General features: G+C 40.7%; 1 protein-coding gene and 1 long non-coding RNA gene across 4 annotated transcripts in view; one reads left to right on the forward strand and one right to left on the reverse strand.

Moving 5' to 3' along the window:
• The window catches only part of DPYSL3 (dihydropyrimidinase like 3), a 123,309-nt gene that overhangs the window by 33,129 nt on the left and 63,746 nt on the right, over positions 1-26,434 (reverse strand). Inside the window, 1 exon segment of the mRNA XM_017872415.1 lies at positions 3,110-3,198. Coding sequence (XP_017727904.1) covers positions 3,110-3,198 — 89 coding nt within the window.
• LOC108529884 (uncharacterized) overlaps positions 18,095-26,434 on the forward strand; it is a 12,206-nt gene continuing 3,866 nt past the window's right edge. Inside the window, exons 1-2 of one of the 3 annotated variants that reach the window (XR_001885709.1) lie at positions 18,095-18,124; positions 23,440-23,771. This is a non-coding gene — a long non-coding RNA (uncharacterized LOC108529884). Of the gene's footprint in view, positions 18,369-23,439; positions 23,772-26,434 lie in introns of all 3 variants that reach the window. The other 2 variants (XR_001885701.1, XR_001885707.1) reach the window with 2 other exon arrangements.

The following is a 26,434-nucleotide window of genomic DNA, read 5'->3' on the forward strand; positions in this document are numbered from 1 at the left end:
ATCCACCTGACAAGGGGTAATATCCAGAATCTACAAGGAACTTAAACAAATTTACAAGAATAAACCAAACAACCCCATCAAAAGTGAGCAAAGGATATGAACAGACTTTTGTTAAAAGAAGACATTTATGTGGCCAACAAACATATGAAAAAAAAGTCATCATCACTGGTCACTAGAGAAATGCAAATCAAAACCACAATGAGATACCATCTCACGCCAGTTAGAATGGCGATCATTAANAGCCAAAATTGACAAATGGGATCTAACTAAACTAAAGAGCTTCTGCACAGCAAAAGAAACTATCGTCAGCATGAACAGGCATGGGAGAAAATTTTGCAATCTATCCACCTGACAAGGGGGTAATATCCAGAATCTACAAGGAACTTAAACAAATTTACAAGAATAAACCAAACAACCCCATCAAAAAGTGAGCAAAGGATATGAACAGACTTTTGTTAAAAGAAGACATTTATGTGGCCAACAAACATATGAAAAAAAACGTCATCATCACTGGTCACTAGAGAAATGCAAATCAAAACCACAATGAGATACCATCTCACGCCAGTTAGAATGGCGATCATTAAGAAGTCAGGAAACAACAGATGCTGGATGTGGAGAAATAGGAACGCTTTTACAGTGTTGGGAGTGTAAACTAGTTCAACCATTGTGGAAGACAGTGTGGCAATTCCTCAAGGATCTAGAACCAGAAATAGCATTTGACCTAGCAATCCCATTACTGGGTATATACCCAGAGGAATATAAATCATTCCACTATGAAGACACGTGCACACGTATGTTTATTGCAGCACTATTCACAATAGCAAAGACTTAGAACCAACCCAAGTGCCCATCGATGAGAGACTGGATAAAGAAAATGTGGCACATATACATCATGAAATAGTATGCAGCCATAAAAAAAAGAATGAGTTCATGTTCTTTGCAGGGACATGGATGAAGCTGGAAACCATCATTCTTAGTAAACTAACACAGGAACAGGAAACCAAACACCACGTGTTCTCACTTATAAGTGGGACTTGAACAATGAGAAAATATGGGCACAGGGAGGAGAACATCAAACACCAGGGCCTGTCAGGGATGGGGGAAAGGGGAGGGATAGCATTAGGAGAAGTACCTAATGTAGATGACAGGCTGATGGGTGCAGCAAACCACCATGGCACATGTATACCTATGTAACAAACCTGCACGTTCTGCACATGTATCCCAGAACTTAAAGTATAATAATAATAATAAAGTTCTGTGAACAATTAGTGCTGCCTATGATAAGCTCTGAAATAAGGAAGCATTTGGTAACAAATTTTTCTCATTCTCTCCAAATGAGAGAGCTTGCTACCTCCGAATAGAGCCAACTATACATAATAATTTTTTAGTTAATAGAAAAACATAAAATCAAGTGTGGCTTGTATTTTGAAGAAATTATTGTCATATTTTTTGGTTTGCCCATTGTTTCCATTTTTCTTACTTCCAGTATGAAAAAGTATTAATGTAAATTGGCAAGGTAACTACGAACAAATATTTTTTGTTCTTGCATTTGTTCATTCATTCATTCATTCACTCGCTCATTCATTCAATGTATTTGACTAATACATTAACCTGTAGCAAGTTATTTACTCTCTGTGTGCTGCTTTCTCCTCATCTCAGGAAAGAGGATAATAATAGTACAGTACTTACTTCGGAGGGCTGCTGGCTGATTGAGAGAAAGCATGCAAAACATTTAACATTGTGCCTGGCACATACTACACACTCAAAAAGTAGCTCTTATCAAATTTTTATGTGCTAAGTCCTGGGTTAAGTATTGGGGATATAGAATAAACAAGATACGCAAGTAAGATATGAAAGCAAGTAAGTCTCCTTACTCTCAAAGAAGACTAACAGTGTCAGAATTGCTATGATTGATGAAAGCACAAGCTGGTTTTGTTTGTTTGGTTATTTTTTTTTTTTTTTTTGAGACAGAGCCTAACTCTGTCACCCAGGGTGGAGTGCTAGAGTGCAGTGGCACAATCTTGGCTCACTGCAACCTCTACCTCCTGGGTTCAAGTGATTCTCTTGCCTCAGATTCCTGAGTATCTGGCATTGCAGGCATACACCACCATACCTGGCTAATTTTTGTATTTTTAGTAGAGACAGGGTTTCACCACGTTGCCCAGGCTGATCTCATACTCCTGAGCTCAAGTGATCTGCACGCCTCGGCCTCCCAAAGTGCTGGGATTACAGGCACTTAATGACAGCCGCCATGCCCAGCCAAGCGCAACTGTTTTGAAAGCACACAGAGGGAAAGCTAGCCTAGGCTTTGGGGCTGGTAAAAAACATTTGTCTGCAGAAAACTATATCTAAGCCAACTTTTCAAAGATAAGCAAGAGATCTCTTATAACCAAAATCTTTAACTAGTCAATGAAGTTAAGTCATATAAAAATAAAACTAACAGAGACCAGAGGGGACTAATAGAATGGGTTGGATACACCCAGTCTTATACAACACCTTAGCAGGGTAGTGTGCTTTGTTTTCTGTGATGAAACACTATGTAAATCAAATCTTTTTTTAAAGTTTACTATGTAGGGAATCTACACATAAAACTTACCTGGCTGTGCCACTTACAGGCATCCAATAGTATACATTTCGGAATGTAATTATACATGCCTAATGAATGTATTTGCAAATCTTGCATGAAATACATGTCCTATCTGTGCTCTGCCCACCTAAGTTCTATCCTTATGTCAAGGTTCAGATTAAATACTCTCTCTACCCCAAAGCGTTACTTCTAAATGAATTTCTTCTTCGTTGTACTTCTGAATCACTTATCCTGATTTCAACTCCTTTGATACCTATTGCGCAAAGCCTTATATTTTTAGGGTGCTGTAATTTGTGCACACCTTCCAGTATCCTTAAGGATGATGGCCACATCTTGCACTTTTCCATGACCCATAGAATGCTCATCAATACTTTCTGCACAAAGTTGCCCTCAGTATCATTTCATTCTGTTGATTAAATTAAGATTTTTTTTCACTACATTCATGTAATCCAAGCTTCTTTATGAGCCATTAATGAAGACAGGAAGTGCAAAACAATAAAGAGAAGAATTCCATATACATACTTTATTAAGCCATCTTCCATGTAAATATCAGCATAAAAGGACTGATCATCGTTGACGATTCTGCCTCCCTTGATAAGGAGACGGTCACTCTAGAAAAGAAGGAAAACATGAGTCATTATCACAGGTATGATTTCAGAGAAGAGTGGTCTGCCAAGGTTTTCCCAATTCATTGCTCTAGATGTCTAGTAGAAACACATTTACCAAAGACATATGTGTGCTCAATGCACTCAACATTTAGTGTAGGTGTATTTGTTGGGGAGCCAGTCTTTCTTGGTTGTCCTTAACTCAAATTATTCTAGAGTTTCACCTCTTGCTTCGGCAATCTATTAATATTATAGCCACCTGGAAACATATCTACTCAAGTAAGTGAGACATTCTTTATATTATTATATTTTCTGATTCAGTAGGCACTAAATATTTAAAGTGGGATAAAATATGCCTCAGTGCCTAGTGCACTCTCTCGTACTCTGTTGACACTCAATGGTGATTCTCAAAAATAGAACATATGGCTAGGCATACAAGGAAAGAGGCTTTTAAAAGTATTTGTAATGACACAAGGGCATGCTCAGATCATGGTTAGGTCTAAAATTCAGCACACTTACAAATGTATGCACAAGTATACACAATATTGCAAAATGTATAAGAAAACCACTAGAAGGGAAAAAGGCAAAGTATAGTATTTAACTCTCAGTGGAGAAATTATGCAGGATTTGTATTTACCTCATTATACTCAGTATTTCTCACATTTTCTGAGTGCATTTCTTTATTGTTTGAATTATGAGAAAAATAAAGCCTTTTTAAAAATTATAACTTAGAAGAAATTTGAGTCACCCAACTGGAAACAATGCAAGTTATTAACAAAGTAAACATATACTTTATATATAAGTCAGGAGAGGGACAAATCAGTGTCAACTCGGCAGATCACAGGTTTCATCAAATGAATGGAGCTTAGACTGGAGTATGAGGGATGGATGCAGCTTTGTTGGGTTCATGGAGGAGAAAACAACTCCCAGGAGTCTGGCTGAATAGCATGACTAAAACTGGCTACAGCATGAATAAAGAATGAGAGGCTGGACTTCGTGAATAATTCAACTTCACAAAGAGATTTCAATTCCATCCATCCATCCATCCATCTATCCATCCATCCACCCATCCATTCCCAGGTCATTGCTTTTATGGAGCTTAAAGGGAAAGTCTGGCAATAGAGAAATAAACTCAAAAAAAAAAAAATCAAGCAATCTAAAATTATATTAAATGTCACAAAATAAAGGGGAGTGGGCTTAAGAGGCTGGAAAACGTCTTTTCAGGGAAGACCAATTTAGATGGGGGTGGGGGTGAAGAACTTCTGTAGGTAGAAGGAATAGCATGTGCACAAGCCCAGAGGTAGGACTAAGTTTTGTTTCTCTGAAAACCTGAAAAAGCTCAATGTGGGATCAGTTTAGGGTTCAAGGAAGAAAGTAGCATTAAATCAGACTGGGGAGGTAGGCAGGCTATTCATGCTGGGTTTGGTAAGAGTTTGAGTTTGAATGAAAATACACTGAGACATATGTCAGGATTGTAAGAGGAGTGAAGACCTGTGTTGAGAAGTCAGCCTTAGAATGCACTGCTCAGGGCAAATGTTCTCCTTGGCTATTTGACTATGGGGATTAAGAGTCATTGATCAAGTGGTCAGGGGCAGGGAGACATCATATGCATGGCCAACCATGGTCATCACTCCCTTGATGCTGACTCTATAGCCCCTGATTGAGAACACTAGCTTTCAAAGAGGATATAAATTTTACGGAGGATGGAGCCCCAAAACCAGGTTGACTTTTGGCTTCAGAAATGGAAGGGCCAGAAAATGAGATTTGAAGGTAGGCCCATCTGGGATATAGAAAACTACCACTTAGCTTCTCCTGCTCTTCTAAGGTATTCCATAAGAAGAAATTTCATCATGTCATATTGTGAGGGGAAATTATTTTTTTAAAGATACAGATCAGTGAGATACAGATCAGATCAAAACAAACTACATGTGTGGCAAGGAAGACATGCCTATGAGGTCAAATACAAACATCCACCACACATGATATACAAGCCCTTCATGATCTGGTCTGTCAATATATCCACCCTCATTTCTATCATGTATGGCCTATATTTTAAAATGACAAAACATGCAGTTCTTATCACATCAGGCTCTCTGTCCACCGGGCATTTACAAAAATGTTCTCTCTGCCTTCTCACATAATCACCTGGCATCTAGCAGTCATCTCCTTTGTCAAGGCTCCAAAGGACTTTTCCTCCATGATGTGTGACCTGACCTTCCAGCAAATTTCACCTGCTCCCACTGCAGTTTGGTTGGAAAAATAACAATGTTCTACTGTAGCTGATTTATTTATTATTCAAGTATCTCCTGACTAAACCAAAGACTCCTTTAGTCCCGGAACAATGTACCTTTTGCTATTTCTACCTTAGTTCCTGGAGCTCATCCTAGACAGCCATTCCATACTGGTTGAATGAATAGGTGAAGGGTGGGACACAGGAGGCTGTATTATATCCACATGATGGAAAGGCGTCTGGGTCAGAATATTGTGGAAAGTGGCCAAAAATTAAATTTTGAGAAAATAAATGATGGCTTTGTGATATACTATTTTAACAGTACTGCAAAACTACGTGAGGCAGTCCTAGGTCTGTGCTTCCAAACTAGTGTGTACATTAGAAAAATACATATTCCCAGGCTGTGCTCTACATCACCAAATCTGCATTTTATAAGCTCCTTATCCAGCCATCAGCCAGCCCAGTACCAAGTCACAGACCAGCACAAGGAACCACTGCCCACCTCTCTGCCCCCAACCCCACCCCACAGTTCTATGTGTGTCCAGGAAGGTGACAGAGCATCTTCAAAAGGAACTTCATAATAATAACAATCTTGGTAACTGTAAGAGTACCCTCCCTCTCATAATTCAATGCTTTCCTGATTTTCTTTATCTTCCCAGCAAAGAGCTGAACTAAACTGGTTTTTGGAAAGGGGCCAGTTTCTGTCTGAACTGAGACTAGTTATGAAATATGACCAGCCTAAGGACACCCAGCCCTGAGCCACTGGTGTGATCATCACTCCCTTCAACAAGCATGAAATGTCAGCAAAGCAGCAAATGCTATCTCCAGCCCTATGTACATCAAGGGGATAGTAAGCACTGATCCAAGTGGAATTAACACCATTGAGATGGTATCACTGGAAACTTTTCAAATGGTAATTAAATAAAATCTTTCTGGCTCAATAATCAGCAATCTAAACAGAGCCCAAAGATGAATGATAGGCCTGGTGTAGGTTTCAGAGAAGAGATTAAGAAGACTTTGCTCCATGGGCTACAAATATTAATGTTATTATTATTTGTTTTCACCATGCGGAACAAAAATATCAAAATCTGAACTTAAAGAGCTCAAATAAATGCTTCCTCTAGGGGTCCTCAGCTTGCCCTGCTACCTCCCCAATTTTAACTCTTTCCATGGAAGGGGGATCCACTACAAAGGGCAGCCTAGGCAAATCAGTCATCAACAAAGAGGATTCAGAAAGGCAATTCTTGGGCTTGGCACTGGGGAATGTGAGTGTGGGGTATGACATAACCACTGACTACCCCCAGGTCACATAAAATCAAACCTCACTGGACACAAAAAAGTGTTTGTCTATGAATTCATGGATAAGCCTGATAGATTAACACATGCTAGGATCAAAAGCCAACAAGATGAACAAACCCAGCATCTCTGATTAAAAGTTGCTCTCTGCTTTGCAGGGACATGGATGGAGCTAGAAGCCATAATCCTTAGCAAACTAACACAGGAATAGAAAATCAAACCCTACATGTTCTCACTTATAAGTGGGAGCTGAACAATGAGAACACATGGACACAGGGAGGAAAACAACACACACTGGGGCCTGTCATGGTGGTTGTGGTGCGAGGAGGAGGGAGATCATCAGGATAAACAGCTAATGCATGCTGGGCTTAATACCTAGGTGATGGATTGACAGATGCAGCAAACCACCATGGCACATGTTTACCTATGTAACAAACCTGCACATCCTGTACATGTATCCCAGAATTTAAAATAAAATAAAATAAAATAAAATAAAATAAAATAAAATAAAAGTTGCCCTCAGTGATGAATATGGCTCAGTGGGCCTCTTCACCTTCTGTTCCTAGCAGCCAATACTGCCAAGCATCCATGAGCTGATGCCTGAGGAGGTCAAATGTTCTTGTCTACAAGTTATCAATCTTTCTAATGTAAATATATATATAGAGAGAGATAGATATAGATATATATATGTAGAGAGAGAGAGAGAGAGAATGATGATATCTCTAGGGCATGCTATGGTAACCTGAAGGGTATCCAGAACCCAAAATGAACCTATTCAGAGCCTGAAGCAACCAGCCTCTGACCTGCCTTAGGCCCTGCACAGCTACCAAGAGCTGAGTGTGTCACTGTCTTGCAGCCCAGCGGGGTTCTAGGCATACCAGCTGGCAAGTTTGGGTCCAGCTGGCTTTTCCCACTGCTGTGAGAATCAGACAGACCACTTAACTAGGTGGGTGATCTTGAGTTGGGACTTAACGTCTCAGAGCATCATTTTTTTTCATCAGCCCACAGTGGATAATAATACTTAGCTCGCCTCACAGGGTGGCTGCCAGTGTGTGTGTGTGTGTGTGTGTGTGTGTGTGTGTGTGTGTGTGTGTGTGTATTATCTAGCACACAAGTAAAAAGCTAATAAATATTATATTTATTCCATTAATATTATTTATAATACTTTGAATGTTTTTAAGTCTTATGAAGTACACTGGTGACAGACTATTTTTATTTTCCAAATGGGGAGATATACACAGAGAGGTGAGTGACCTTCTCCAAGTGACAGAGTAGATTAGTTCCCATTTGAAGTAAATCCATGTCTCCCATCTCCTGGCACTTCACTGATTTCTCCTAGGCCACTGTACCAAGTGTCTTTCAACCTTATAGCAAGCAGCTCTTTCTGACCAGGCTCTCTTCTCTGTTTGATACTGAATTTGTTCCAGTGTCCAAACTGCTGACCAGTCTCTGAGGCAGGTAGCTTTAGGAAACCAGTAACTTTTAAGCCACTACTTATAAAATCAGTGCAATACACCTGCCCCTTATGGCCTGAATGTGTTAACGTAGTTTACAAAGGGATCTACTTTGCAATCCAGCTTGGCACAGGACTTCAAAGTGTGATATAAGTGTAACATCTTTTCCTTCACTAGGGTATGATACTGATTAGGAAAACTAACCATAAAAAACTCAGTGTGGGAGAAGAAGAATGAAAGAGAGAGGAACAAAGAAATGAATAAAGGAAGTAAAAAGAGAGAGAAAGCAAAAGACAGGGAGGGAAAAAGGTAAGGAGGAAGGGAGGAAGGAAAGGAGGGAAGAAAAAAGAAAGGATGCGGGCCAGGTGCAGTGGCTCATGCCTGTAATCCCAGCACTTTGGGAGGCCGAGGTGGGTGGGTCACCTGAGGTCAGGAGTTTGAGAGCAGCCTGGTCAACATGGTGAAACCCTGTCTCTACCAAAAATGCAAAAGAAAAAAAAAAAAATTAGCCAGGCATCATGGCAGGCGTCTGTAATCCCAGCTACTTGGGAGGCTGAGGCAGGAGAATCACTTGAACCTGGGAGGCAGAGATTGCAGTGAGCCGAGATTGCCGCATTGCCCTCCAGCCTGGGTGACAGAGACTCAGTCTCAAACAAAAAAAAAAAAAAAAAAGGAAAAAGAAAAAAGAAAGGAAGGAAATGAGGGGGAAGAAGAGAAGAAAGAGAGGAAAGGGTGGGGAGAGAGAAATGGAAGATATAATAAATGCTATAAGGAATGTTATTAAGAATGACAGATGCAAAGTAAAATAGGCAATGAAAAGACAGAATCTTCAGGTAAAAGCCTACTAGAGATGTTGGGCTCCACTTTAGTTTTCCTGCCCTAGTCTTCAACTTAGAGAACATAAATTACCACCTTTGTCTATCTGAGGTAATGAGAACACGCCTCCTGGAGAAACCAAAGCCCTCCATGGACTTCTTCCCAGTCAATAAAATCAGCCTGAGAACAGCGCTTAAGACACATCTGTTCCACACTCTGCAGACATTCCAGCAGCTCAGAGTAAAAACTATAATCCTATAAAGAGGATTTAAAATGAAGAATGAGACTCCCAAAATCAAATATTTTGTTACCTGCATTAACAAAATGCAGACTCTGGCCTTCTCAGTGTGGATTCAAGATCCTTTTAAAATCCAGATGAAGGTGCAGGTGGTTATTTAAAATAAATTCCCATTTGGGCAATTAGATTTGATTTCCTAAAACACTTTCACTCTTAAGAAAACATCAGGACGGATAGAGTGCATGGATGAAATCTTGTTTTTCTTCCCCAAAGCAGCATCACTTCAAGAAGAGAGAAAAAACCAGACATTCTAAGATAGTCCTGTTGACTTAAGGTTATATTTAGGAAAAGGTACTAAATAGGCTCTCAGGAGACTCGAGTTCTTATCCTTTCTCTGCTATTAAACAGGTTGCCTTGGGTGAGACATACAGACATGAACTTGACTTCTAGCACCAACACTACCCGTGTTTGGATAAATGACTTCACCTCTCTGGGTGGGCTTCAGTTACCTCATCAGTGAACAATGGGGACAATGATACCTTTTTCTGAGGGTGCAGACAAGGATTATGGAGTATACTATATATAAAGGGTTGAACTCTGCTTGGCATACTATAAATGCTCAATACATGTGAGCTACCATCATCATTATTTCTTACAATGATAACCAGCAATTGTAAAACTCCTCTCTCACAAATACTCAAGAAGGACTGAACTAACACTTTGTTAATCAAAATATAACAGACCTTGCCATAAAGGGAATTCCAGAGACGCCAGTCCCCAGCCAAGCCTCAGCAACTGTTCTCAGCTCCTGCCACCAGCAGCCAAGGTCAGCCAAGACTTCCCCTTTTAAACCCAACCCCACAGGGCAAGTTCCCATGGCCCCTCCAGGTCATTTTTCCTCTGGAATAAGCCCTTGTGAGGAGATAACAATCTACTCTCTTCCAGCAGGACTGTAGAGTGGGCAGTAAGGTCTTAGAGCTGCCTCCCACCCACGCTCCCTCCAGTATATGGGTGTGTTTCTAGGACCCTCGATGACAAGCATGCCATTGAGACAAAGAGAAAGGCCTGGGAGAAGATAGACATCTTGAGGAGCCATGCAGTTTCTTGGCTCTGAGTCTATTGAAACTGGGCATAGTTTACCAGGGTTGGCTATTCCAAACCTCTGAACTGCTACAGATGAGAGTCTCAAACACTCCTTCTTTTCCTCATCATCTAAATGTACTTAATGACCACTGAGGTGTACTTCAGTGGGGCACTCCCTTCAAAATGCACTCCCTTCAAAATGCAACCCACAAAGCAGAATACATAACACATCGAAAGCACTGTCTTCACTTTCTTTATTGTCTTTGGTTTAGCCCTAGAGGGACAGATACAAGGTAGGAAAAACAGCAATGTGGAGTCAGCAGTAGCCCAGGGCAGCATTAACCTGGGCAGGGAGGCTGCTCTGTTGTCTGAACTGGAGAATCAAAGCCAGCTATGTGCATTCTTCCCTCCCCAGAACTTCACATTATCCATTTTAAAGATGTCGTTATCAAAGGGCCTGACAAGTGATGTGGCCTGCCCTGGGTCAGAGCGGATGGGGGAATGGACTGTGAGGGGCACCCTAATCCTAGCCCCCCGATAATAGTCTCTTAATCTTCAACAGCGTTCCAGACACAGATAAGTGCAAATAGATAACAAGCCAGGAGCAAGAGAATGGGGAGGGTAGGGACAGCATTGGACAAGAGGAGCCCTAGAGCATTTCCATTCTCAACGAGAAAGGTCAGCTGGGTCTGTGTAGCTCAGACCTCAGTCATCTGTGCACTACCTGCATGATATCTGACACAGCCCGCTATAAACTGTGCTGTTATTTGCTTAATATTATCCTTATATAAATGTATTTTAAAAGAAAACACTATCTTAGTCTCATAAATTCTAAGCTAGTATTACTTGCCAAAAATAAACAGTGAACCTAGGAATGAATACAATAAAAACATCACTAAATTTTGTCTACATTCTGCTGCCTTCGAGAGGGTTCTAAAGGATGATCTTGGACCTGTTATTTTGTTAAAAAGGAAGACTATCATGGATCAGGGAGATGTTAATGAGAAACTAGTAGTAAACAGAGACTTTTTCCTTGATCTACTCACAAGATTTGAAAAAGAACTAGAAAGGGGACAAAATGTGTCATTACGTGATTCCATGTTATTGAATGCCTTCTTCCAGAACCCCCCAAAACGATCTCATGAAACAGCTGGAACCATCTCTGCTATTGAAGTATAGGCCCATATGTGTCCACATGGGCCTCTCAGAAGCAAGAGCAAGACCCAAAGTAGAGTGACGGGGACCACCCACATCAGGCAGTACAGCAGAAGGATGAGATTACTGGGGACCATGCTCTGGGTCCAAAGCTTGCGGGGATGGGGAAAGACGCAGGGTAGAGTAAGGTCAGGTGTAGGAAAAAAGATGCCTTCTCAGAAAATAAGATACCAGATCTGGGTAAGTGAAGACATGTGACAAATCTTTAACTGGGCTTTTGGTTGGAAAAAATAGAAAGGTTCCTGCCTGGGAAGACAACCAGCACTAATAGCAGTTTTTGAAGCCACCCAGAACTGTAGGTAGCAACTGAGGGAGTCCAGAAGCCACGGCTGCATTAGCATCTCTGCCATTAAGTTATTCTGTGATTTTAGGCAACTAACTTGATCCTTCTTTGTGCCTCAGCTTCTTCAGCTGAGTGAAGGTAAATCTTTCTAAAAAGGCCCATTTATATATCTGTAAAGTATAGATAATAATGCCTACCTCACAGGGCTACTGTGAAAGTTAAAGACATGATGCAGGGTTGGGTACTCAAAAAAGACTTCCGGCCGGGCGCAGTGACTCACACCTGTAATCCCAGCACTTTGGGTGGCCGAGGCCGGCAGATCACGAGGTCAGGAGATCGATACCATCCTGGTCAGTGTGGTGAAACTCTGTCTCCTCTAAAAATACAAAAATTAACTGGGCGTGGTGGTGTCCCTGTAATCCCAGCTACTCAGGAGTCTGAGGCAGGAGAATCGCTTGAACCAGGGAGTCAGAGGTTGCAGTGAGCCGAGATTGCACCACTGCACTCCAGCCTGGTGACAGAGCAAAACTCCGTCTCAAAAAAAAAAAAAAAGACTCCTAAGTGGTAGGCATTACACATATTACTACTGTTCCTACTACCGTGCTACAACTTCTATTTTACTGCTCTTATAATATCGAGGTACTGTTAAAATCAAATCTAAATTGCAGTACAAATATAAGGCAGCTATTACTATTTTATATAGACTGCTTGAGAAATCTGTTGCTCAGGACCAGAGTATAAAGTCCAGTATGGATTAAAGCCAAGTCAGTGTTTTAGAGAGCTAATTCATGCCCCTCTTTGGTCTGGATTTATATGATAGTTTTGCGTTTTATTACTTGTTTGTTTTGCTTTGCATTGTTCCTTTTTAGGCCTCAAATACATGTGCCATGGGCGGAAGCTCTCTTACATATGCAGACTACAGAAGTGACATCCAGCTTCAATCAAACAGGATCTCTTGTCCTGTGAGCCCCTGGGCCTGTGCAAAAGTCAAATGCCTATTCCATCAGGAAGAAGTGCCTAAAATTCAACCTAAGTCTTTATTCTAAGGGTAAACGAGTTTAATAATTCATTCCTGAAACATTTGCTTGTGTAACTACTAGCCATGAAGTTGAATAGAGAAGGTGAAGAGAGAAGTAAAGATAAAACAGTAAGAAAAGTAAGCCAGGATCGCAAACAGTAATGTGACCTAAAAAGACAAAGGGTAAAACTATAGAAAGCCAGTAAAATGATCAGTGGTTACCAGTTGGGGTGGGGGGTAGGGCAACAGGGAAGGGATGAACTGGTGAGTAAGTGGAGCACTGAAGTGGCTCAGGGCAGTGAAACTGTCCTAGATGATACTGCAATGATGGACACATGACATTTTGCATTTGTTAAGATCCATAGCACTACTCAACAATGAGCGAGTTCTCATGTAAACTGGACTTTCTTCAATGTATCAATACTGGTTCATCTATTGTAACAAGCATACCACACCAATGTAAGGTGTTAATAAGAGAGGAAACTTGGGGGTGAGGAGGGAGTGAGAAAGAGTCTATGGACGTTCTCTGTACTTTGTACACAATTTTTCTGTAAACCTAAAATTTCTCTAAAAAACAAAGTCTATTAATTAAGAAAGGTGCAGGGAAGGAAGAGACGGTGGGGGAGAGGCAGGCAGAAAAATCTTTTGTCTGGCAGAGATTAAAGGATCCACAGAGGCCTTGCCTGAGTGAATCTAGGGTAAATAGCTGATTTGTACACGTGGGTATGGCCAATGGCAATTATGATCACAGTGTGTTACAATAATCCATAACTCCCATTTACTGAAAACTTCTTATTTGCTGAAAACAGGTAGAAGCTTTAAGTACAACTTGTTCAATTAATTAATCTTCGAGTGCTATGAATTATATGCGGCTATCATCCCCATTGCACTGATGAAAACGTGGAAGCTTAGGGAGGTTAGCTCACGGTCCAACATCACACAATCACTGGGAGAACCAATGGTACTGATGCAAGAAATGCATTTCCATAAGAAATTGTGAAGTTAGGCACCCTCCTTCCTCCAATGCTTAAGATACTGGAATAAGGGATGCAAAAGGCTGCCAACTAGGAAGTTTCACCTTTACTATGTAGGAGCCCTAGAAGGATCTTCAAAAAACTAAGTAAAATAGTCAATCTTAGGGTCAAAAAATCAAGCTGACAGAGGCCCATGCTGGAGATAAAGGAAGGAAAAACTTACAAACAGCAAGTGGCAGGGGGAAAAGAAAAAACAACAACAACAAAGGGTGCCAGCAGGAAACAGATAAAATTATTAAGAAGTTATTAAGGAGAGTTTGACAAAGAAATTACTTAACAAAGTGTAGGCAGTGTTTAGGGCAAATAAATGGATATGCAGCATCCAGGGCCTACCAGCCGCAGGGAGCCATTTCCAGGGCCAGAAGAGGGAAAGGGGAGGGAGTAGTTATTGGAAGTGGAGACTGTAGCTGTATGGAGGGGGCTGCCTGGCAGGAGCTGTAACCTTCAGCAGAGACATGCAGCTGCCCCACAATGACCTAGTGACAGGAAGGAATCAGGGGAAAATACCCTGACTTCAGTATTCACTCTTCCTCTAATCTGTTATTGGTGCCCTAAGAGCTAAATGCAACCAGAAGCCCAAGGGCAAAGAAACCACCTAATGTACACCACACATGGAGTATGGAGCAGGGTAGACAAAGGTGGAGAGGGTATCTGGGGATGCAAGCAGGAAATACCCAAACCAGGCCCTGAATAGCCAACAATGGGATATGATTTAATAAACTGTGATATCACCACAAATACGGATTACGATTATTATGGCCATCTCTAAATCTACATCATGAACTGAAGAAATATCTAAAATAAGTAAGTTGTAGAGCAATACGCAAAATATGATCCAGTTCTTGTCAAAGCAAATAAAAAATGCTGTATGTAAATGTTTATTATATTTTTGTGTGAGCTGATCTGGAAGAAAGTTCTGGAAGGATGCACATCACATTATTAACATTGGATATTGTAGAAAGAAAGGATGCAGAGAGAGGTTGTAGGGATCCTTTTAAACTTTTTCTTCTCTCTCCTCTATTTATTTACATTATTTCTCTAGTTGCGTATGTGTAATGTACTTTGTAACTTTTAAAATGAACTTAATAAAGAAAATTATAAAAAGGTAAAAGAATGTGGTAATTGCTGTGGTCCAGTGTGACAGGAAGAATATGGATTAGAAAATGCAATGGCACACTGCAGAAGAAAGTGTCAATCAACTAAGTAACTTAAGAGGAAGGGAAAGTGACGCAGATGCAGATGTGCCAAACCAGACTGAATTTCAAAGCAGCATGTCTAGGGAGGGCCCATTAATAGACACAGGAAACAGAAAAAGGACTAACAAAATAGAAGTGTAAGACTAAGAATAATTTTGAGGTACTGGTCAACCATAAAGCCATGTAGCAGGTCACTGAAATGGTGGCCTGGGATTTAAGAGAATAGTCACGTATTATTGGACGGGCTTGAGCTAATGCCACACTGAAAATGGCTATGCCAACTGAAAGGCAGAAAAGAAGGGTGGAAAGATCCCTAGAATGGGAGTCGGGAGCCACGGATTCTGGTCAAAGTTCTCTGATCCCCTTCGCCTTTCCAAGCGGCTGTGCTGTTAATGGTACCCAGCTCCCTCTTAAGAAGCAGCTCTCTCCTTTCATCTTTTCTGACTGACAGCTGGCTTTGACAGGGCCTTTACAATGACAGAGACGTCCAGTGAATTCCCACCCTATTGCTTCTCAGAAACAAGAAACCTTTTCACTAAAGCTGAAAGCCTGCCAAAATGCAATTCCCAGAGGAGGAACGCGGGCTCAGGCCTTGGAATGTGTGAGAAGCACCTTCAAATGACAGGCAATAGCTCCCCATCTATTTGTGGAGGCCACAGGGATTCTTCTTCAAGTCTGACATTGTACTTTGAAAGCTGATGGGAGCTTCTTGGGGATTGTGGTCATAAGCACACAACCACTGGCTTATGCAACTTCCTAAAACTGTCCGTGGTGGGCAAGACTAACAGAACACTTTGCTGCGGTGCTCCAGTCACACCAGGCGGCCATGAAAAGGGCCCCGTGGAGAGTGTGGAAGGAAGAAATTGTCTCAAAGACCACAGATGTCTTCCAGTTTGCTCTGCCTTGCAGTCCAGACCTCAAAGATTAGGTCTGTCACACAGGAGTGCAAAGAGAGTCCTCATCATTAAAGCAGCCCAAGAACCCAAGCGATCAATCAGTGCCAGTTAGCCTGAAGGAATGGTGGGAAAGGGAAGGGCTTTGGAGTCCTGACTGTAAAACGAGAAAATAATATCTTTTCAAAGGAATGCTGTGAGCATTAAGCCCAGATTTTGGTGCGTAGTAGGTACTCAATAAATGTGAGTTCCTTTAGAAGCTAGAATCTCCCTAAATCTTCTCAGGTCAAAGCCTTCTACCTGGTGCCTACCTCCCCTCTCCTTTATCCCTGAAAAGTAACTTGACTTTTCATTTCTTTTTAGTTTGGTTTGATTCATACCATATATCTTAACTACCTCTCTACAACAACCCAAACACACTTCCTATAAAAGAATATAGGTAAGGAAAGAAAGGGAAGAGTTCGCCCTTTTTTTCTGGTTCCTTCTTGACAAAGCAGACAATGGTCATGACTGATTTTCCTGGTTATAGGCTTCCATCTGTCTGTCTAAAAACCTATACACCGCAGTTCTGCTTTCATTGGATAGAGAGGTGGTTATTAAAGTAGAGGCTATTTTTTATTCTTTGGCCCTGAACTTCTTCAAGTTGTTCTGATAGATAAAACTGCAGATGCTCTGAGAACAAGGCCTTCAAGAGGTCAGGCAGACCTTGAATGAAACAAACACTTGAACTAAATACAAATGAGACACCACTTAAAAATTATCAGAACTCAAAAATCAGAGACAACTGAGTAGTTAATCCTAGAACAAAAGGTTTCCTCTGGCCGGGCGCGGTGGCTCAAGCCTGTAATCCCAGCACTTTGGGAGGCTGAGACGGGCGGATCACGAGGTCAGGAGATCGAGACCATCCTGGCTAACATGGTGAAACCCCGTCTCTACTAAAAAAATACAAAAACTAGCCGGGCGAGGTGGCGGGCGCCTGTAGTCCCAGCTCCTCGGGAGGCTGAGGCAGGAGAATGGCGTAAACCCGGGAGGCGGAGCTTGCAGTGAGCTGAGATCCGGCCACTGCACTCCAGTCCGGGCGACAGAGTGAGACTCCGCCTCAAAAAAAAAAAAAAAAAAAAAAAAAGGTTTCCTCGCCTTCAATAAAGATCTAAGGCTTTACTCATAATAGGCACCTCCTGGAATGTATTCGAGTCTGCTTACTATTGGCAAAGACCATGTTAACATTATGGGAATACATTCTCTGTGCTTAAAACCTCCAAGACTTCATCCCTTACCTGCAAAGGCATAAAGTTGCCCACTTCTCTTCCCAATGATCACTCTTTAACATTCTATGAGTCTAACAAGAGGCAAATAATCTTCTTTTGGAATAGTCTACTCTTTTATGATGTGTCTCTGCTCAGAAATGTTTCAGACTAAAGTATACAGTTACATGTTTTATGTCTATCAAAGCAAGACGTATGTTGTAACATGTATTAAATTTTGTCCAAAAAATAGCAAACAAGTTATCATCTTTGCCAGTCATCTCAGACACAGCCAGTTTTCACCTGTGTGTTATCACTCTTCCCCTGTTGCCCTAAGTCTTCATCTTTCATTTATCATTCCATTTATTCACGGGTAGACTGAGCTAGGTTTCAGTGACACAGTGACATATGACACAGAGTCCCTAGGATCGTGGAGCAGACAGACTAACAGCCTTTTGATAACCCTGTTTCCTTGACACCTGTTCTCTCCAAACCACTTAACCCACGGAGAGAAACATTTGTCTAAATTAATTCATTCATTCCTTCATCTAATATTTGTAAACGCCTCCTGTTCACAGTACTAGTGATACAATAGTGAACAAAATAAAATAAGGCACTGCAGGGGCTGAAAGTGCAAAGAATAAGTAAGTTACTAAATAAGTAGAATAATTTCAACAGTGATAAGTGAAATTTAGAAAAAGGATAAGGGGATGGTGGAGGCTGGGAAGAGAGTCCGGGACATTTGATAACATTTTCAAAGAAGGCATGTCTAAGGAGCTGTCTCCTGAACAGACGTGAATAATCTGAGTCCCAGGGAGAAAAAAAAAAAACAGCAAGTACAGAAGCTTTGAGGTGGACATGAATGTGTCATAATGGGAGGATGATTGATGCTGAGTCACTGACAGTCAGTGGCAGGACTGGAGACCAGAGAAGTAGGCATTGCCACCCCACATGGGACCTCAAGAGTCATGGTTTGGGTTTTAGTTGAAGTGTAATGGGAGATATTTGAGCAGGGGAGTGACTTGGTTTGATTTACGTTTTTAAAGGACCACCTGGTTATCACGAATAGAGAATGAATTTCGGGGTAGGCAAAGTGGAACCACAGAGAAAAGTTAGAGAGTTCTTGGAGTAAGATGACAGAGGCTTGAATGAGGGCAATGACAGTGATGAAAAATGGTGAGAAGTGGTTGGCTTAATATTCTACTCTAAATGTAGAACCAACAAATATGCACAGCTAATATACAGTTAGCTGGGACTTGATCCCAGTATCTGTTGAAAACAATGCCTATCCACCTCTTACCTTGACTGTGTCTTCTTACTAAATATTCAAGTAAATTTAACCTATATATTTCAGGATTGATAGACTTCACAACTTTAAAACAGGGAGGAGGCAGCTTCAACAGAGCCATCTACATTCAATATTTAAAGCACTTCATAGTTCCCATATCATAACATCTGGGTTTACCAGCAGGTCAGGTTATTTTGATTATTTTTTTGGATTGATTGCCTATTTACCTATCTAATCACTGAAAATATGTCTTTGTAAAACTCCGACATAGACAGCTTCCAAGTCTGCTCCTGTTATAGATTTATGGATCTGGTTTCCTTCTTTAAGCAAATGCAACCTAGTGACAGTTGTTGATTCTGTCTGATGGATCAGATTTCTTCATGGCCCACGGCACATCACTATGAACTTTAATTCTTCATTATATGTAGCTGTTCATTTAGACATGCCAAAGTGTAAGCCACGGGGAAGACTGTACTGAAATCTAATTACACTATCTTTTTACATTTCCCCAATATCTGTTTTTATCCTAAAATCAAGGGCCAAATATTTCCTGTCTAATCAATTAAGTGGATTCCAGGTCACTGAGACTTTGGAGTACGTTTTTTTTTATTTCTCCTAACATTAAATAACTTGATAAGTAATGTTTCCTAAGCAGCTTACATTAACCTTCTTAACAGGAGATAGAACAGTACAGTAAGTGAGGGTTTTCAAGGCTGACAAGAAGGTGAATTTGGACTTAGTTCTGCCAGTTAGTTCATAATGATGGAACTTGAGACAAATTAACTTTCTGAGCTTCAATTTCCTCATTTGTAAAGTGGGTTAATAATAACTATGACATGGGCATGGTAATATAATTGAATGAAATGCCATATATACAATTATGATTGAAAATCAGTTAGCATGGGCTCTGGCCTGCCATAATTTCTTATAAATTTTATTTGAGGCTCCCTTTTCTGCTCTCTGAGAACTTCTCAAGTTTTAAGTTTTAAATTTTTTCATTCTTCGTTCTTCACTTTCTCCCTTTATGACTCTGCTGGGGCTGCCATAACAAAGTACTATAGGCTGATGGTTTTAACAACAGAAACTATTTTCCCAAAGTTATGAATGCTAGAAGTCTGAGACCAGGGTGTCAGCAGGCTTGGTTTCTTCTGAGTCCTCTCTCCTTAGTATGCAGATCAAACTCCCCTAATCCTTGTGTCCTCACATAGTCTTCCCTCTGTGTGTGTCTGTGTCTGTGTCCTAATCTGTTCTTCTTATAAAACTCCCCAGTCAGAGTGGATTAGGGCCCATCCTAATGACCTCGTTTAACTTAATTACCTCTCCGAAGACCCTGCCTCCAATACAGTCACGTTCTAAGGTACTGAGGGTTAAGACTTCAATTACTGGGTAGGGGACATAATTCACTCTCCCCCTCACTCTCTGCCTTCCTCAACAAACGTTATGAGAAAAGCACTAAACTAGAGCAAGGAAAAATGAGTCCTATGCCTCATAATTTTAAAACCTATTTTACTATATGACCTTGGTAAACTATTTTCCCTTTTTGATCCACATTTTCTCAATCATTCAAATGAAGAGCTTGGAATAATTGGTTCCTTTTCTCTTCCTGCCCCTAGCCAAGCAAAGCTAAGTTTTTCCCATGATTTCTCATAGCAAAAAAGCGTTCTGAGATAGAGCATGCAATGAAGTAAGTGAAATGAAAAGGAAACAAACAAAACATACCTTCTTTGTGGAATAAACCCAGGATGAAGTCCCTAGAAGCAGAAGATTATATTCAACTGCCTTAAAACATTCTAAGTTGTCGAAGGCCCTTTCTCTCTATAAGGCCATAATTTAAACCAATTTAATTGGATAAACCAAAAACCCCACTATGAATTTAGCAATATCCCCAAACAAAGTAATCTCATCAAGATTTGAGGCACCAATTCACTTTGAGGGAAAAAGTGCATGATTTCAAATAAAGGTCTCCTTGAAAGAATTAAGTGGAAAAAAGTTTTAAAAACAAACACACATACACACAGAAAATGTAAAATTAAAACCAGCTTCCAAGCTGATAGGTTGAGCCAGTAAGGAGTGGGGAAGAACTGGCCATGTTTCCTCTCCAGCTGTGTAGCTTCAGGTCCCAAGACACAGTGTACCTCTACAAATGTCAACAACCTCAGCAAGACAGGGAGGAAGGCAAAGGTGGCGGTGAGAAAACAAATGTGCTCATTCAAGAGCTGGAGGAAATGAGAGAAAGCAGAGTTTTCCATGTAAAATGGCATAACTAATGAAGGAATGAGTGGTGACAAGAATATAAGGCTAAGAGTAAAGACACTGGGATTTCAATCTGTAGTCTGATACTCATGAGCTGAGTGACTTCAGGCAGGTTACTCAACCTCTCATCCTGGCGTAGCTTTTAGTTTGGCTTCAACTAAAAAACAACTGACAATAAATCTGTCATTTCATTTTTGTTGTTAATGCAAAGATCGTGGAAAATATCAAAACAATGCAAACAAAATGAGATTCATTTAACTAGATTTTCCAAGGAATGTAATAATCTATAGCTATTAAAAATTAAGTTATGGAAGGATATTTAAAACATGGAAAGATGTAATATATTGTGCAATGAAAAGTAAGGCACAAAACAGCATAAACAATATGTGGAATCATTTTAATAAATGGCACATATAGTCAAAAGAAAAAAATCTAGATGGGTATACTGAAAGTTTACAGTGGTTCTCTCTGAGTAATTTCATTGTAGCTTATTTTTATTGTCCTTACTGTTTGTGCTTTTGGTAAATTTTCTACAACCAACATACTTATTTTGTAATGAAAAAAAAAGCCTTAGTTAATTTTAAAATCCTTGTGCCCCACAGTAAAACAGATAGTAGCAAAAATGCAAATTAGGTGGGTGCCACTTGGTCTTGGTTTTATTATCCATAAGATGGGGCATTAGACTTAAAAAAAAAATCTTGACCCAACAATCCCATTACTGGGTAAATACCCAAAGAAATATAAATCATCCTACTATAAAGACACATGCACATGTATGTTTATTGCAGCACTATTTACAATAGCAAAGACATAGAACCAACCCAAACAGCCACCAATGATAGACCGGATAAAGAAAATGTGGTACATATACACCATGGAATACCATGCAGCCATAAAAAGGAATGAGATCATGTCCTTTGCAGGGACATGGATGAAGCTAGAAGGCATCATTCTCAGCAAACTAACACAGCAACAGAAAACCAAGTATCACATGTTCTCACTTATAAGTGAGACTTGAACATTGAGAACACATGGACACAGAAAGGGGAACAACACACACCAGGGCCTGTTGGGGGTTGGGGAGTGATGGAGGGAAGTTAGAGGATGGGTCAATAGGTGCAGCCAACCACCATGGCACATGTATGCCTATGTAACAAACCTGCACATTCTGCACATGTATCCCTTTTTTTTTTTTAAGGAGAGATAAAGAAAAAAGTAATCTCCATGGAGACTCTGAAAGTCCGAATTTTACAGAGTCATAGTAAGTCAAACCTCAAAAGAATCTTACCTAAGATTTAAAAGAATGGGGCATGCAGTGTGGAGTATGAAATGAGAAGGTGGCATTTAAATTCACGTTAGGAAGAATCCCTAATTGGTAGTTTCGCTAATTCAACGCAAAGATGCTGAAAGTGGTGGGAATCTCCCTGGCAAGTTGTTTGTGTAAGTACAACAGTGTGGAGTAGCTTTGGACATGCCAGAAACAAAACTGCTCTTAACAGGAAGGCTAGAAGGCTTCCCGATGCCAAGCAGTGCTAAGGAGTCCATTCCCTTTGCAGAGGAGGGGCACCAACTGTCCTCCATGTCCCCCATAACCTACACCACTCATACCTTACAGGAAAAAGGTGCAGAGAAGGACCTACCCCTGGACTTGAAGTAAGTGAACTCCAGTTGGAACCAATGTCTTGTGACTCCAGAGGTGGGAGAGGGATAATTTAAGGTAGCACCATTCTGTGGGGTTAAGAATGGGGGCTCTAAGTCACATAAACTTAAGTTTGAACTTTGGTTCCATCATTTAAGCCTTGTGTGATATTAGGCAAATTACTTAATCTCTCTAAATTTCCTCATCAATAAAATGGAAAGAAAGACCTGGTTAAAAATCTATCTACCTAATTAAGTTGTTTCGAGAATTAAGTGAGATGATGAATAAAAAGCACTTTACACAGGGTACAATAAATGTGAATTATTCTTATTATTAAACTAACTTTTCCCAGAACTTATGATCAATAAATATCTTTTATGCAATAAAAAATAGCAAAATGCTTTTATCATGCCTGATTATATTATATATGACACTGTTATAACACAGTGTTCTTCAAACACTTTCTAATCAAAGGTTTTTGGTTCCATGAATATACTTTGATTCTCCCATTTTGTACTCCCTTTAAAAGGCTTTATTGATTACCATTACACATAAACCTATTGAAATCATGAACTCTCTGATTTGTACCCAGAGATAAGCTTAGTAAAATCTGTGTTAACTGGCCCCACCCCTCAAACTAAAGAATTACATTTAGAATAAAAACTAGTAATAAGAATAGCTCCAAACGTAGCTCAGAGAAAGCTGACAGGTGCAGTGGGGTAAGAGACTAAAAATCTTTTGAAAGAACACACAGAAACAAAACCATTCCATGTAAATGTCCAGCCCTAATAGGGAAACAAAAAGAACTATGAGCTGCTCCTTAACCAGTGCTTCCAAAATACCAAGTTTGCTTTACAAATGCAGATTGATCTATCTAGTTGCTGCTAATAACTCTAATGACTTTATAGTTTATGTGCAAAGGCAGAAAGAGACCTCAATTAAGATCTATATTGTATCCTGGTTCAAAGAGTCATGGTGACAGTTTCCTCTATATGAAAGAGGACATAAAGGTCTGTATTAATTCTTTTAAATCATTTGCAGTAAGAGAAATGATGTCTTTGTTGCAGGCAACAAGCATCCAGGTAGGCTCCTGAAACAAGCTCAGAATGAGCCCAGATGCAGAATCTGGAAGAAAGAGAGGATTGGAGGCCAGACAAGAAAGAAGTTGAAGTGATGGATGGACTTTCTGGCACATGTGCCCAGGTCAGGCCCTGGATTACAATGACTTGCTTGTTCTGCTAAAGAGCTGTCATGTTTCTCTTGGCCCAGTGATCCTGTGCCTTAGAGTGTGGCCTTATTTAGAAGTTAATATTCTAGAAAATTGTCAAACGGAAGATTATATACAAGAACAAATTGGTATACTTTCAGGTGATCTTCTCTCCTGAAATCATTCCTGCAGGTAAGTGTTAAATACACCCACTCATTCAGCAAATACAGAGGGCCTAATATGTGACAACCAAAGATTAAGTGCTGGAGATTCAGTGGTAACAAAACAAAAACCATCCCTATTCTCATGGCATGTACATGGCATGATTGGGCCTTTGAGGGTAGATTATTTCCATTGGATGGCAGTCATCATATTTAAAATATTAGCAAGAACAGCTGAAAAAAGAGCTTGGTGAGCAGATACAGACGCCGAGTTGTTTTTGATTTGTTTTCTTGTTTGTTTGGCCAGTCTAGATTTTGGGCACTTACCGCCTTCATGCCCTTATCAATAGTAGCCTTATCCTAAAGAAAGACTGTATGTGACAGCAAATGAATCATGATATCACTTTAATAATGCTCATCTGAATTAATACTAACGCTCTGCCAGGCAGAAGATCTATCAGTCATTATTATGCCATCTCTCATCTGCACAAAATCTATTAATTAAGTCTACTCCCTGAATGAGAAAAAGGCTGGGACTTTAAGTGTAAAAAGCAACCAAAGCCCCTTATATACAATACAGATGTTGGCTGGTCCCTCTGAGTTTCAGCCAACAATGGCTGCTCTCATCCACTTTCTCCCTACTCTCTATTCCCTCACAGGAGGGGCTTAGAACTCCTCTCTGTGAATTTGGAACAAAGTGAGGAGGGGCTGGCTCACAGGGTCATTTGCACTGGCAGGGACCTCAAGGATCATCTGGTTCAATGCCCTTATTTTACTGATACAGAATCTGAGAAGGATAATAAGGGTTTGCCCAAAGTGACAAGTAAATTAAAGGCAAAGGCAGGCCTGAACCACAGTGTACTGATACTCCCTCCAGGGTTCGCTTCCTTATTCCGCATCCAAGAACAAGAGGGCTCCTTTGCTCTACTAGTCCAAGGAACTCTTCTCTTAAAAAATAAAATCTCATTTTACCCTTAAAATCTCATTGTCCAGCACTTCCAGAGAAAAGAAATAGTAATTAGGCCATGAGAAATGTTGTCCTTGAATTCCAGATGTTCCAAATAGGTTCCTGGACCATTCTACTGTGGAGCTTCCCCATCTAGCTTAAAGTGCTGGGTGTGTCCTGCAAATGTTTCTCCGCGTGACTGAAAGGAAACAGACAGCCTGGCTATGTCTGGGAAGAAGACAGGGATAGAGAGTGAGCAAGGGCCTTAGACCCAGCTCTGCTCTGAAGCAAGGCAGAAAAATAGCATCTGCTTTTCCACCCTGTACTCATACATGCTCCTGGGCAAAAGCCAGAAGCTAACTCAGACAGCTGGCAGAAGCAATGCATCAACCACTGTCAAGAGGACACACAACTCACTTGTTGTTCCAATAGTGATGTGATAGGGTTGGCCAGACCATCTCCAATCCTTCCACTCTGTGAACACTGACCCACATTTAGGAGCTAACAGGTGTGGACAGCTGGAGATAACGGCGGGAGGAGGTAGTCACCTGTGCCTATGGAACTACTGCTTTCTTGCCTATGAAACTAATTTACCTCTGCAGGGATCAATCCCAGGCTCTTGCTTTTTCAGCTGTGTGACTTTAGCCAAATTACTTAGTGTCTCTGAGCCTCCCTCCAGAATGCAAAATGATGGTTAATAACTGTAGCTATAAGAGTTGCTGTGAGTTAAATGAGATAATCCATGTAGCTTTCACTAAGACAGTTAACAATAATAGCTCCACCATGCTTAGTCCCATATTTCTTACCACTGAGTTCCCTACGATCTAATTAACAGAAGAAAGTTCCTCAAGAAAAGTAGTTTTTATACTGGGCTTCATGTAGGGACTGGAACCAAAAGAAGAGGCCAAGATGAGAGGCTCATTCTATTCCACCAAACTAGCTTTGGTTTTTTTTGAGGGGTGGGAGGATACCTGTGTTTCATATATTGAAATAAGCATATGTTGATGAAAGAGGGACTTCACAGCAAAAGGAGTCTGAAAATAGGGGAGCCTATTTTTCTGGGTTTTCCAAGGTCTTTCTTATTTGTTTCTCATTTGCCTAGAGAAAGTGGGAGAAAAGGCAAGGTTGAGCATTGATTTGAGGAGGGAGAAACCAGGGAACAGTTCACCTCTCCTATTAATATCCATCACAGGCCGGGCGCGGTGGCTCACGCCTGTAATCCCAGCACTTTGGGAGGCCGAGGTGGGTGGGTCACCTGAGGTCGGGAGTTCGAGACCAGCCTGACCAACATGGAGACGAGATCAGCCTGACCAACATGGAGAAAGCCCGTCTCTACTAAAAATACAAAATTAGCTGGGCATGGTGATCCAATCCCAGCTGCTCAGGAGGCTGAGGCAGGAGAATTGCTTGAACCTGGGAGGCAGAGGTTGCTGTGAGCTGAGATCGAGCCACTGCACTCCAGCCTGGGCAACAAGAGCAAACCTCTGTCTCAAAAAACAACAAACAAACAAAAAAGCCATCCATCACAAGAGGTAATGACATATTCAAATCTCCTGTCTCGTTCTGATTAGATACACTGATTTCATCAAAGGATGAAAACATTTACACCCCAGAGATCCATTCCTACTATTGTAAACATTTTGCAGTTTTTCAAATGTAATAAGCAAAAACAAATGGCCCTATAAAATATGTCAACAGGTAAAGAACAGAGGACCAATTAGGACAGAAGGTTTTTTTTTTTTTCTTTT

This window comes from Rhinopithecus bieti, unplaced genomic scaffold (assembly GCF_001698545.2).
Source record: "Rhinopithecus bieti isolate Rb0 unplaced genomic scaffold, ASM169854v2 scaffold_757, whole genome shotgun sequence".
Taxonomy (NCBI): domain Eukaryota; kingdom Metazoa; phylum Chordata; class Mammalia; order Primates; family Cercopithecidae; genus Rhinopithecus; species Rhinopithecus bieti.